The sequence below is a fragment of the Canis aureus genome, chromosome 6, assembly GCF_053574225.1.
Source record: "Canis aureus isolate CA01 chromosome 6, VMU_Caureus_v.1.0, whole genome shotgun sequence".
Taxonomy (NCBI): Eukaryota; Metazoa; Chordata; class Mammalia; order Carnivora; family Canidae; genus Canis; species Canis aureus.
Genome location: NC_135616.1, coordinates 1521132 through 1535824, shown reverse-complemented (window position 1 = coordinate 1535824; position 14693 = coordinate 1521132). Strand labels below are relative to the sequence as shown.

The window sequence follows — 14693 nt, the reverse complement described above, 5'->3', positions numbered from 1 at the left end:
CAATTCCTATCAAAATACCATGGACTTTCTTCACAGAGTTGGAACAAATCATCTTAAGATTTGTGTGGAACCAGAAAAAGACCCTGAATAGCTAGGGGAATATTGAAAAAGAAAACCAGAGCTGAGGGCATCACAGTGTTGGATTTCAAGTTGTACTACAAAGCTGTGATCGTCAATACAGTGTGGTACTGGCACAAAAAAACAGACACATAGATCAATGGAACAGAATAGAGAACCCAGAAATGGGCCCTCAACTCTATGGTCAACTAATATTCGACAAAGCAGGAAAGACTATCCACTGGAAAAAGGACAGTCTCTTCAATAAATGGTGCTGGGAAAATTGGACATCCACATGCAGAAGAACGAAACTAGACCACTCTCTTACACCAGACACAGAGAAACTCAAAATGGGTGAAAGATCTAAATGTGAGACAAGAATCCATCAAAATCCTAGAGGAGAACACAGGCAACACCCTTTTTGAACTTGGCCACAGCAACTTCTTGCAAGATACAGCTATGAAGGCAAGGGAAACAAAAGCAAAAAGAACTATTGGGACTTAATCAAGATAAAAAGCTTCTGCACAGCAAAAGAAACAGTCAACAAAACTAAAAGACAACCTAGAGAATGGAAGAAGATATCTGCAAATGACCTCTCAGATAAAGGGCTGATATCCAAGACCTATAAAGAACTTCTTAAACTCAACAGCACAGAAACAATCATGAAACGGGCAGAAGACATGAACAGATATTTCACCAAAGAAGACATAGACACGGCCAACAAGTGCATGAGAAAATGCTCCGCATCACTGGCCATTAGGGAAATACAAACCAAAACCACAATGAGATACCACCTCACACCAGTGAGAATGGGGAAAATTAAGACAGGAAACAACAAATGTGGGAGAGGATGTGGAGAAAGGCGAACCCTCCTGCACTGTTGGTGGGAATGTGAACTGGTGCAGCCGCTGCTGGGGATTTACCCCAAAGATACAGATGCAGTGAAAAGCCAAGACACCTGCACCCCAATGTTCATAGCAGCAATGTCCACAATAGCCAAACTGTGGAAGGAGCCGCGGTGTCCATCGAAAGATGAATGGATAAAGCAGATGTGGTCTATATGTATAATGGAATATTACTCAGCCATCAGAAAGGACGAATACCCACCATTTGCTTCGACATGGATAGAACTGGAGGGTACGGAGGACAAACATATGGTTTCACTCATACGGGGAATATAAGAAACAGTGAAAGGGATTAAAGGGAAAGGAGAGAAAATGAGTGGGAAATATCAGAGAGGGTGACAAAAGACGAGAGACTCCTAACTCTGGGAAATGAACAAGGAGTAGTAGAAGGGGAGGTGGGTGGGCTGATGGGGTGACTGGGTGACCGGGCACTGAAGGGGGGCACTTGACGGAATGAGCACTGGGTATTATACTATATGTTAGCAATTAGAACTGCAATAAAAAATATACATATAAAAAAACTGGGTGGCTTAAAACGGATATTTTACAGATTATTTCTCTTTTTAAAATTTATATGATTTCCTTCCTGACTTTAGATAATTAATGTTCAGAGTATGAAAGTATGGAGAGTATGGAATCCCTGGTTTCTGAGTTTCATATAGTGAGATTTTGGGTAGTCAAGGTAAGAATCCATATTGTAACATTGTTCTTACTGGAGGAAAAACTGGAAATAATCCCAATTTCCGTTAGAAGAGTAGACCCAAGAAAACATGCACTAGTTAGTGCTTAGATGGAATGAAGTAGAGGTGATATTCAGATATTTAACTAGCATAGTACCAAAATCAGCCAGTGAGAATGGGTATCAACCATGGTCCCTTTATTGTCTGCTGAACATTAATTGCTGAACCCCCAGGAGATTCTGGGGGAGTGGCTTGGGGCATCAGCTATTTATTAACTACCATAGAAGTATTCACTTTAGGAAATGATTACTACTATCAGAATTTGGCAGATGTGATAAATATTAATTTTCTTATATGCATCATCATAGTGGTGTTACAAGAATAAATTGAGTGGAAAAAAATAAGATGCAAATAAATACCTGTGGTGTACTAGTTTCTAGGGCTGCCGTAACTTTACTGCAAACTGGGTGGCTAAAAAACAGAAACTTATTATCACAGTTCTGGTGGTTAGAAGTTCAAAAGCAACGTATCAGTGGGGCCATTCTCTCTCTGAAAGACCTAGAGGATAGATCTCGCCTCTTAGTTTCTGGTGGCCAGTCCTTGGGGTCCTTGGCTTGCAGCTTCTGTGTGTCTGTTGTGTCATGGTCTCTCATGTGAGTGCCTCTTTCTGTGTCCCTTCTCCTCCTCTTCTTGGGACACCAATCATTGGATTTAGGGTCCATCCTAACCCAGTATGATCTCATCTTGGTTATATTAAGACCCCGTTTTCAAATAAGAAACGCTCACAGGTTTTGGGTGACGTGAAGTTTGGGGGGATACTATTTAACCCCAGACACTATGGTACTCTTTATAAGTTAGCAAATACATAAAGGAATCCTGGGTTTTGAGGGAGTATGTATACATATAAAACATTTGAAAGAGACTGGAAAGATACATGCCAACCTCAAGATAGTGGTTGATTAGTGGTTGATATTATACTCTTTGGGGGAATAAAATAGTATTTATATGTTAAAATAAAATACTAACAGTTAATGTTAGTTGTAGGAGAATAGAGGTTAATTATTCATTGCCTTTCTATACATACTTGATTTTGTAAGGAATTGATTGCATGGTATCTTACTGTACTCTAGCATATAAACCTTTGTAAGAAATCTATTCAATAAAACCAAATCTATATAGTAGGAAAACGCTCAGGAAAAGACCTAGAACAAGTAATTCTCGTGTACTTTTTGAGAAGGAAGACATTTTTCAGATCCTTAAGGTATTTCCTTCTGCATATTATTTGAGTTAATTGACCATGAAATGATGAATATATGTATTGTATGATCAGGATACCAGTCTGTGACTGTTAAACTGTATGTCTGAATGTTGAATACAAGAGATGGGGAATTGTTTTTGTAAGAACCAGTTAAATAAGTCAACAGCTACAGCTATGTTACCAAGAAAATTTTTTGTATGTTGCCCATTATGCATTAATGGCCTATGGGAAGCTGTGTGCACTTTGTAACTAGTTATTTATAATTTTTCTTAAGTATACCCAGAATTTCTAAACAATGACACATTTTTCACAGGAGGAAAGTTTTATGTAAACACTAAATTGGATTTCTAATTTTTATAGTAACATTGTAAATTTACTCTGGATACTAAATATTTGTTGAATGTTAAATGAATAAGACTACTTTTATTCAAAATACTTCTTCCATCCAATTATATAATTGACACACAGAAGCAGACATTAAGAACTAATGACCTCTGTTTCAAATAAGGATGGCCTATGATAATTTATTTCTAAATAAAGGAACCGAGAGAGGAGAAATTGAACTATACTCAAATGTGTGACCTTTAAAAAGACAGACACCTCTCACTAGTAAAGTTACCTAATGACTATCCTGTGTCAGTGTTCACTTGGAGACTTAAGAGCATTAGTTCTAAAACTTTTTGGTCTTTTACACTAAAAATAATGAAGGACACCAGATAGCTTTTTTATATAGGTCATAATTCTATATATTTACCATATTAGAAATTAAAACTGAGATATTTGAAAAATAAATTTGGTCATTTGAAATAATAGTTACTATAATAAACCCAGTACATGTTAGCATCAGTAATATATATTTATGAAAAGTAACTTTTCCCAAACAAAAATTTAGCAAGAAGAATGGCATTTACAGTTTTTCAAATCTCTTTTAATTAATTGCCTTAACAGAAGACTGCTAGATTCTCGTGTCTGTATCTGTATTAAACTTGTTGCCCTATCAACCATGTTATGTAGCACCTGACAAATGCAACTATATACTCAGGAGACAATGAGAGTAGAAAGTAATGTTTTGGTATTATCGTGAAAATAGGTTTGACCATGAGAATTCTCCACAAGTGTGTCTGGGACCCCTAGAGGTTCCCAGGACCACATTTTGAGAACTGGTACCTTAGAGGGTAAGTCAGAGGGACTGAGCACTTTACTGTTCCTTTATAAAGGTTCAAGTGACAAAACTCATTTTTCGAAGTCTTTCAACTATTATTATACACATAGGTTATCTCTTCTACTTGATGATGGCCATCCTTAGTCATGATATAGGGGAATGCTCACACTTTGACATTTTTTACCTTACAAACAATATTCAGCTCCCATGTATTGGGCATTTGCAGTGTGCCAGCCTCCGAGTGCAGACTGCAGAATAGGTGAGGGTTGGGTGATTTGTAATGGGGGGTACTGGGTGACATGGTACTCTTGCCGGAGAGTTGAACTGAGTGAAAATCTGTTATGGGGGCACTCATCTGCACTTGCATGAAGTTGAACACAGCATCCCTTTACTTTTTTATTCTTCTGGTCTGTTTCTGTACCCCCTTTCTCAATTCTATTATTTGGACTTTTTCCAGGGGCAGATTTACCAGAAAAATATTTATTTTAATGATTTTTGAGAAGAACTGCAGTACAACCATATTACTTAGACTTAATTTTATTTTTCTGATTTCATGGACTATAATTGCAGTTTGTTGTTGCTTTGGGGTTTTATTTGGTAGTCCTTATTGTCCTTCTCTTGAATTCCTTGAGCTGTCATTTTATGTCATAATGGTGGAGAGGATGGGCAGCTAAGTACTAACGTGTGGTAGCTTGTTTTTTCTCTCAGAAATGGTGCATGAGTGGTTCATGTTAACTCTTTGGGTACTTAAAAGTCTCTGTTTGTATACTTAGGTGGTAGTTTCTCTAGGTACAGAATTCTAGAATCATAATCCATTCCTCAAAAATTTACAGATACTGTTCTGTTGTTAAGCAGATGTGTAGTGTTTAAGATGAGAAATCTAATGTTTGCTTATCTTTCTTTTGGTGATAATCTGTTTCTTCTCTTTGGGAGGCAGTAAGATTTTATTGTATACTGTAAATTCAGAAGTCTTGCTAGAGTCAGTGTTACATTTTTTTCTATATTTCTCAGAATTTTGAAAGGTTTTCTTCTCAACAAAACTTTCTCCTGTTACTAATTTTTCTGTTTTTCTTCTAGTCTGTATCTTTTGAACCTTTTATTAAGTAGACATTAGGTCTCCACTTTGCTCTCAACTTTGTTTGGCTTTCACTGCTGTTGTCTGAGAGAACTTTTCAGTTTAGCCTTTCAAATCACAGATGTGCACTGCTCAGCTTCTCTCTTTGATGTCCCAGTTACCTGTCGACTGTGGAACTGCACCGCTTACGCTAGAAAACACTTCTTGCTTCCTGAGGCCTGGAGATGAGCGCCAAAGCTGCCTACAGTTAATAGCCATAGCAGAACGTGGCCCAGGTCTTCTGGATCTTGGCTTATTTGCATTCTAGGCTTTTCCTGAACACGAGTATGAAGGTTTTCTGTGGTTGTTGGGACAGCTCTACTTTTCAAGAAACTCCTCATTTTTTCTGTTTTCATATTTTCCTGTTTTTTCTCTTGCCTTTGTGCCATCTGTCTTTCCAAATATATCTCCTGTTTGTGTACTAATTTTCCAAATCTGTTTTCTTTTCTATTTAAGAAGGAAGAAGTGAACACCTCAGTACAGCTTTGCTCTCTTGAACTGAAAGTCTCACAATTCACTTTTATATAGTGTTTAACTCTCCTTCAGAGCAAAGCCATGGCTCATCAGAAATTGTAGACGTGGATCATCCTTTTTTCCTATAAAGCAGTCATATTTACCTAAACTTTTCTTCCCCATTACAGATATTGAAAAATATTACTTGGTATTCAGAACGAGTTTTAACTGAAATTTCACTGGGGAGTCTTCTGATACTAGTTGTAATTAGAACCATTCAGTACAACATGACAAGGACAAGAGTAAGTATTCCATATAGCTATTTTTTTTTAATCTTAATGCATATAGTATAATTAGGCCTGTAGTTTAAAGCAATCTTGCTATTTAGAGTGCTAACATTTTTATGAAATATAATCCAAATATAACATTTCATAAAATCACTGAAATACATGATCCTAAAGTAATGTATAGAGTGTCTGTTTCTTAATATTTAGTAGATTGTATGGATTAGAAATATTTTATATGAGACAAAATGGATGGTGGGATGTTCTTTGATAAAAGATATCTGTCTTTGCTAGACCAATAAAACTGACTTACCCTTAAAATCAGTAACAACGAAGTGTATGAAGAGATGAGCACAGGAAATATGAATTAAAATGGAAAAGAAAAGTAGAAAGAATACTTTAAAGGGTACAAGAAAAATTTCAGCTGGATTATGTTTGCAGTGTCTGGGAGCAAATTTCACTTCCACTGATAGAGAAAGCAATATAGAGAATTCATGGCTCAGGGAAATGGTCACGTTTACTACACTGTTTTTTAATTATTTCTCTCAGTGAGGCTAACATGGATACATTCCATAACCTTTTATCTGAAACTCTAGGAGTCAGATGTGTTTAAGAGTGGAGAATTTTTTTATTTTAGAAAGATAATTATAGTACACATGCTATATTCTCTGCAACCTTGAGGTTCTGGAGTAGCCTGCTGTAATTAAGCCATAATATTTCTGCAGTGAAATAGTTCAATATCCCCCAGGATGGGGATAATGAAGACCATAAAGAGCAGCAGAATCTTTTGTTATCAGATGTTGCTTTCAAATGTGTGGTGAAAAAACTGACCTTTCAATGCCTTGTGGATTTTAGAATTAGAAAAAAGGGCTTGTGGACCTGAACTTGCTAAAATCAGTGACTGTTGAGTTTACATTTGCTTCCTGTTAAGCCTGCTTCAGATGTAGAGAAGACTTGATGTCTGTTTTCAACCTTCTCTTTTCTTGCAGGACAAGTACCTTCACACCAACTGCCTGGCCGCTCTCGCAAACATGTCGGCACAGTTCCGTTCTCTCCACCAGTATGCCGCCCAGAGGATCATCAGGTAAATAGGAGCTTTAAGAGAAATCCTGCGTCCTGCCCTTTGGCTGACCCAGAGCAAGAGGCCCTGTGCTGGTCCCTTTATACTGTTAGCCGCAAAGGAATGTCAGATTTTCCTTCTTAATAGTTCTCCCCTTCTTGTTTAGTTGAAAATGCCTTGTCCTGCTTTGTTTTCCAACCCAACTTCTTGATCAGTGTTAATTGTATTCACTTTTCCGTCTTTTTATAACATTTAATTTCAAGCCTTGTGTGTTAGCTTCCTACAGAGAAGCAGATTTCTTAATGACACAAACTGAATTTTCACAGATTTGCAGAGCGTTTTGCAGAGCATCACATTACACTTTAAGGGAGGGTAGCAGTGCTTGTTTTAGAGAATTTTAATAGCAGTTTACTGTTAGTTATTTTCCGATTACTGTCGCGACAAACTACTCCAGATCAGTGGCTTAAAAGAATGCAGATTTATTGTACAATCTGTATATGAAAAGTTCAGCACGGGCTCCAGTCCAGACGCAGTGGGGCTGCATTCCTTTCCGGAGCCTCTAGAGGATCCTTTCCTTGCCTTTTCCAGTTGCTTGCAGCTGCAGCCTTTCTGGGCTCGTGGCCCCTTCCTTTCCCTGTCAGAGCCAGCTGTGGGAAGTTGTGGGTCGTCCTCACATCTCCGACCCCCTCTTCTGGTCCCTCTTCCACTTTGCGGGTCACTGTGATTGCCGTGACCCTCTCCAGGTAACCCAGGCTCATCTCCCCATCTCCAGGCTCACGGTCGAATCACAGCCGCAGAGTCCTTTTTTGCTGTGTAGGGCAAAACAGCCATGGGGTTGCGGGGTTGGGAGGTAGATCGCTTTGGGGGTAACCATTATTCTGCCTGCCAGAACATCACCAGAAGCTCCTTCCCATCTCTTCTCCACTGTTTGCCAAAGTACGCTCTTTAAGGGTAGGAAAGCTAATTAACAAATGTGAATGAATATCATTTGCAGATTGTTTTTTTTTTTTTTTTTTGTCTTTGTTCTAATACATGTGGATACTTTTGGGTCTTTAGATAGAATGCTCGAGATGATCACAGTGGTTCTCAAGCAGAACATCTGTTATGTAAGTCAGTGAAGTCAAATTGTTTCTTTTGGGTCTTGTTTTGGGGGCAGTGCAGTTCTGATATTCAGTCTTTTTTTAAATTTTTATTTATTTATGATAGTCACAGAGAGAGAGAGAGAGGCAGAGACACAGGCAGAGGGAGAAGCAGGCTCCATGCACCGGGAGCCCGATGTGGGATTCGATCCCGGGTCTCCAGGATCGTGCCCTGGGCCAAAGGCAGGCGCCAAACCGCTGCGCCACCCAGGGATCCCCTGATATTCGGTCTTATGTTGCAGTCATTGGTGGTGATTGCAAGTTCTCAGCACTTTAAAACTCTGATCTCACCTTCCATCCATTGGTTTTTGTTTTTGTTTTTAAGATTTATTTATTTACCCCTGAGAGACACAGAGACACAGGCAGAGGGAGAAGCAGGCTGCCTGCAGGGAGCCCGATGTGGGACTCTATCCCAGGACCTGTGATCACATCCTGAGCCGAAGGAAGGCAGATGCTCGCTCCACTGCTGAGCTACCTGGGCGTCCCCCCATCCATTGGTTAGAGATACTTATTGATCTGGCCTCATTTTTAACAGTCACCCGGCATTAAGTTATGTTCTTGGTCTCTATATTTATCCTCAGAATTTAATGGAGGATATTTCCAATGACTCACTGTTTAATTTAGGTCTGGTCTTAGTGCATTATGATGTATTATTTTTGAGAGTTGTACTTGAGTGATTGTCTGTTTGAATGACTGTACTAATACTAGCTTGGTGACTTAAAGCACACATAGCATCTCCTACCTCAGATTTTCCAGGTGTTCTAGTCTTTAGTTTCTGAATATTAATTTTTGTTACTATGCTGCAGTTCAGAGATTTAGTGAGAGAGATTTAAGGGTACTGTGCTGCTCTGAGGTCTATCTTTGTGTGTATTGGAGCTTCATAATGGTTTGATGACGGTTGCAGCACAGGATTCATTTTCCTCAATGGATACACCAACACTTGGCCTGTTCAGTATGAAATGGCAAATGAACAGGTTTACAATTTAAGTTCTGATAACATGTGTCAAGCATGATGAAATAAACATTTTCTAGGTGTAAGAGTTGGAAAAGCAAATAAAGCAATTCCTAGTTTTCTATCTATGATGAGTAAAGCAGAAAATCAATTGTATTTGGAGAAATAAGAAACAGATTTTGGATTTTGGATTTGGGAATATTTAGATCAAGTTTATCATCAGGAATATTGCTTCACTTTATTTTAATGGAGTTTTATTTAGCATTGTATTAGTAAGGAAATGTGTGACACATGCAAGGTACATCCAAGTTGTAAAAATTCCTGCCCTCAAGTAGCTTCTGCTTCGGCAGCTGAGCTAAATAAGGGCAGACATGTATACAGCAGAATGTGGTATTAGAATGAGAGAAGAATTCCTTGGCTGAGGGTGGGTGGGTGGTTCAGAGAATTGATGAGATCACATCTTACTTGAGAAATCAGGCAAGGTGAGTAGAGAGAGATGGCTCTAGAGATTGGCTTCATGAGGAAAAGTACCAACCACAACAAAACAGAACAGGAGGTAGTGTGATAAAGGGCATTATATTTAGAAAACAACCAGTCCCATTCAACTGGCCTGTTGTGGACCCAAATATAAATTAGAGGAGAAAAGCCTGGAAGAATCAGCTGAGGAAGGAGATGGGGCCACCCTGTGGAATGTGCTTAACAATGAGATGCAGTTTAGAATAATGGAAGGAATTGAGAGAAAGGGTCTGATGTTCAGTAACATAAAAGAAACTATAAAGGGGTGCCTGAGTGGCTCAGCGGTTGGACGTCTACCTTTGGCTCAGAGAGTGACCCTGGGGTCCTGCGATTGAGTCCTGCATCGGGCTCCCTGTATGGAGCCTGCTTCTCCCTCTGCCTGTGTCTCTGCCTCTCTGTGTCTCTCAGGAATAAAGAAATAAAATCTTTTTTTTAAAAAAAGGAAAGAAACTGTATGAATGAGTTGTAAATGGATTTTATTTTTTAATTATGTATGTATGTATGTATGTATTTAGTTATTTAGTTATTCATTCATTCATTCATCTTAACAAGATCCAAAGTCTCCATCTTAACAAGATCCCCAAATGATTTGTTTGCACGCTTAAAGTTTGGAAAGCATTTAAAGTTCAGACCTGGAAAGCAAGATTTATTCCTGTAGAAAACACTTGCTTTGGGATCCCTGGGTGGCGCAGCGGTTTAGCGCCTGCCTTTGGCTCAGGGCGCGATCCTGGAGACCCGGGATCGAGTCCCACATCAGGCTCCCAGTGCATGGAGCCTGCTTCTCCCTCTGCCTATGTCTCTGCCTCTCTCTCTCTCTGTGTGTGTGTGTGTGACTATCGTAAATAAATAAAAAAAAAATTAAAAAAAAAAAAAAAGAAAAGAAAACACTTGCTTTGAATTGGAAATGGGGGCCAACTTTTTTTTTTATCTTGAGGAAAGTCATTTTCCACTAAATGTTTGTGTTTAGGGTATAGAGTTGTAAAGTATGATAAGGAATGCCTAACAAAAACTGTTTAGATACACAGGTTTATTATAGCAGTACAACTCAAGATTCACCAGATGCTCCAGTAACTGCTTCAAGTGAGAAGTAATCAGTTTCATGTACACATTTTCTAAATCCTGCTTTAGGAAGAGACCACACGGTTTTGTATCTGTCAGTTGCAAAACCTAGAAGAGCCAGTGATCTTCAACAAAAAACAAAACAGAGTAACATGTTACACTGCTATGAAGTAGGGTGTGAATAAAGCTTCTAAAAGCCATTTTAGCTGGACATAAGTGTAAAGAGCGATTTCATATGGTGTCTGTGCTATTGTCTCGTATTTAATGACAGTGTATCTTCTGTAAACTCTTGGTATTCTAGAAGAATCTCCTAAGCATATATGATTTGAGTTTTGTTCATCTATAAAGTCTTCTGAATATTCTATGAGTATTTGAGATCATTGTTTGGGATTATACTTAATTAACATTCACAAAAAGTAGATTACATGCAAGGAATTGTCCTGGTTACAAAGACATCATTACTCACTTCTGCCCTTATGACCTTCCCTCCTGCCTTTTCTGTCTCCCCAACTGGCTTCTTTCCCTGGCTTTGACTTCACCTTTGGCTTAATACATAACTTTTCTTCAGTATTTCATGCTATGTTGGTTTTTTTCTTCTCTTTTTGCTCATTTTCCCTAGTTCATATACATGCCTGTGTGACTTTACCTACTATGCACTTGTGAACAGAAAACCATCCAGATCTGCACTCACAGTCCTAATCTCTCTGCTTTCCCTGAGGCAGACAGTACAGCATAGTGGTTAAGAGCACAGACTCTGATCGGGGATCCTAGCTTCAAAACTTACCAACTCTGGGACCTTGGAGGAGTTACTGAACTTCTCCGTGCAGCAGCTTCCCTGTTGTAAGATGGGGTGATGGTGGGTGTTCTCTCCGTGGATGTGGTGACGGTTAAGTGAGTTAATATCTGTAAAGGGCCCGGCAGGTAGCATGGACCCTGTGTAAGCGTTGACTCACTCCACTCATGTCTCTACCTGGATATCCCCCACTTACCTCAGACTTTCATGAAGTTAAAAACAACTCATTTTCAAACCTGCTCTCCCTTTGAAGTTCCCTATCGTAGGTTGTAGTGTAATAGCCCTCACCCCAGCTCCCTAGACAGCCAGGCCAGAACCCTTCAAGTCATTCCCCATCCTTCCCCCCTGTCCTTTAAATGCCACATTCAGTCAGGCCCTGGAGTTCTGTCCAGCTGTGCTAGTGACACGCCCATTTGTTCGTCCCCCAACTCCCATCTCCACCACCGCAGCAGGTTCCCTTGCTCACCGGCTTCAGCCACGCAGTCATTAGCCTGCCAGACCCTTTGCCTCCCCACGTGTCCTGCTGTGGTAGGCCCTGGCACTTGCTGCTGCTATTTGAGAGGCACGGCTGATATTATTCCCCCCTGTCCTTAAATATTAAGTATTACTCCCCTTGCCAGGAGGTTCCATTTCAGCCTACTGAGAGCAGTGGGCTGTCAACTGTGGGTGATTTTGTCCCTCGGGGACATTTGGCAATGTCTGGGATAGGGGTTTGTCTTTTTGTTGTTTTATGGGTTTTTGGGGTTTTTTTTTTTGGGGGGGGGGGTTGATTGCTCCTGACATCTAGTGGGTAGAGGCTATAATATGCAGAAGAACAAAGAATTACCCAGTGCCGAGACTGAGAAACCTTGCCTTATAGTGAGGAATCCAGGTCCTGCCACTTGTACTCAGGCTTCCATTACGACTTGTCATATGTTGGCAGGTGCCTGCTGCTCTCATCTCACTGAATCACTGCAGTGTGCTGCTCTTTCCCAGGTATTCTTATTCTGCGTCAGGATAAAATGTAGTCTGGACCTGGAAAAATAGTTGAGGAAATGTCTGGTGTCACCTCCTCCTCCTGTAAAGCTTCTTCCACCAGTTTCCCACCCCTCTGTTAGGTTTTACCTTAGACTGGTAATGGCCCACCTCCCACCGTGTCACACACGGCCCCCTCGTCCCCCATAGCTCCTGGGCCTTTTCACTTTAGACCTAGCTGCTGCTAACATTCACGTCATGTTTCCCTATTCACATTTCCAAAGAGGAAGAAGAACCTAGTTGGCCTGTTTACCGCTTCATAGAAGTCCTGGGCCACGGTCAGTTTTGGGGGCTAGGAGGGGGTTCAAGGGGCCAGGAAAGGAGAAAGCTACTTGTTGGAAGACGTGGCTTCTCCCAGAGGTGGATGTGGGAGAGAGCGGACTTAAGTGTCGTGACCTGACCAGTGTAGGTGTTTGTGGCACAGGTGCCTTGCCTGAGGTGGAAAGTCTTGTTGCTTGAGCAGAGTAGTTATTACTGGAAATAAAAGACTTGTGCTGTATTACTTTGCATTGCTCTATAGAGAGCATCTCTCAGTAAGCACACTGTGGACTCTTAAGTACTTAGTGACTGGTTCTTAGAAGGTGGGCTGGCAGCTGAGATTTTAAGCTTAGTTCTGACAGCCATTGTTCTGAGACTCCATGTAAGTTGATTCATGTCAGGCTGCATTTTGCACATACCTGCTGCTGCTTGGAGCTAGGGAAGTTGATGACAGTGCAGAGTGTCGAAGTTTTCTGGTCTTTCAGTCCTCTTGACAATAAAATAATTTAAAACATAGGTTGCATTTTTTTTTTAAAGATTTTATTTATTTATTCATGAGACACACACAGAGAGAGACACAGGCAGAGGGAGAAGCAGGCACCATGCAGGGAGCCCGATGTGGGACTCGATCTCGGGGCCCCAGGATCAGGCCCTGGGCTGAAGGCGGGGCTAAACCGCTGAGCTACCCGGGCTGCCCAGATTACATTTTTAATTAGGACTTTTTAATAGCAGTACAGAGGAATTTTTTCTTGTATAATTTGAGAATTTAAAAATTCTTTAACCCGTGATTTATGCTCCCCCCCCCCTTTTTTTTTTTTTTTTTACTATTTACAGCCAGCAGTAATGAATGTAGACTCTTGTAAATTCCCCTCCTTCTCTTCGTCTGACCAACCCCATGCTGTCAGGCTCTGTAAGCTTCCTTGTTCTGCTCTGCATCTGTAACAGTAGACATGGTAGTCACCCAGCATTTTTCTGAAGTCTGCAAAACGAGGTTGGTTATTTAACTCTGAATGGTTAGCTCTTCTATTTTGGACAAGTAAAGATCTTTCAGAATAGCCCATGGAATCAAAGATAAATAGACAATTTGTTTTTAATAATACTTGCTGGTATTACCTTACTGCATCAGGCCTCCTCATTTCTCTCCTCACTTCTGTCCCTCCTGAATTAAGTTTTCACGGGTTGATGTTTCCTTCTGAACCAAGTAATACATTGAACCAAAAACACACAAGAAAATATTAAGAAACAAAACAGTCGGGAATCCCTGGGTGGCTTAGCAGTTTGGCGCCTGCCGTCGGCCCAGGGCGTGATCCTGGAGTCCCGGGATCGAGTCTCACATCGGGCTCCCTGCATGGAGCCTGCTTCTCCCTCTGCCTGTGTCTCTGCCTCTCTCTGTGTCCTTCATGAATAAATAAATAAAATCTTTAAAAAAAAAAAAAACACAGTCTATTGTTGGGATGAATTTTATTTTACACAACATAAAATATTCAAATATATGGTAACATACTGTTATTTCTCTTGGTTATGAGATTTCGGGAATACTGTCTTACTTTTAAAATAAAGTCTATTTGGGGATCCCTGGGTGGCTCAGTGGTTTAGTGCTTGCCTTTGGCCCAGGGTGTAATCCTGGAGACCTGGGATCAAGTCCCCCATCAGGCTCCCTACATGGAGCCTGCTTCTCCCTCCCTCCCTCCCTCTCTCTCTCTCTCTTTCTCTCTCTGTGTGTGTGTGTGTCTCATGAATAAATAAATAAAATCTTAAAAAAAAAAAAAGAACTTTTAAAAATAAAATAAAGTCCTTTTGGGGACATCTGGGGGGCTCAGTCTTTTAAGCTTCTGCCTTCAGCTCAGGTCCTGATCCTGGGGTCCTGGGATTGAGCCACGAATTGGGCTCCCTGCTCAGTGGAGAGCCTGCTTCACCCTGTCCTTTTGCCCCTCCCCCTGCTCATGTTCTCTCTTTCTCTCTCTCTCTCTCTCTTGCTCACTCTCTTTC

At 40.5% G+C, this 14693-nt stretch overlaps 1 protein-coding gene and 1 long non-coding RNA gene across 5 annotated transcripts in view; one reads left to right on the top strand and one right to left on the bottom strand.

The window, feature by feature from the left end:
* Positions 1–14693, top strand: part of DYM (dymeclin) — a 341383-nt gene that overhangs the window by 154029 nt on the left and 172661 nt on the right. For all 4 annotated transcript variants that reach the window (XM_077899788.1, XM_077899791.1, XM_077899790.1 and 1 more), the window contains 2 exons: positions 5818–5931; positions 6903–6997. In XM_077899788.1, coding sequence (XP_077755914.1) covers positions 5818–5931; positions 6903–6997 — 209 coding nt within the window. The remainder of the gene's footprint in view (positions 1–5817; positions 5932–6902; positions 6998–14693) is intronic.
* LOC144315380 (uncharacterized) overlaps positions 12290–14693 on the bottom strand; it is a 38233-nt gene continuing 35829 nt past the window's right edge. The window contains exon 6 of the long non-coding RNA XR_013381070.1: positions 12290–12446. This is a non-coding gene — a long non-coding RNA (uncharacterized LOC144315380). The remainder of the gene's footprint in view (positions 12447–14693) is intronic.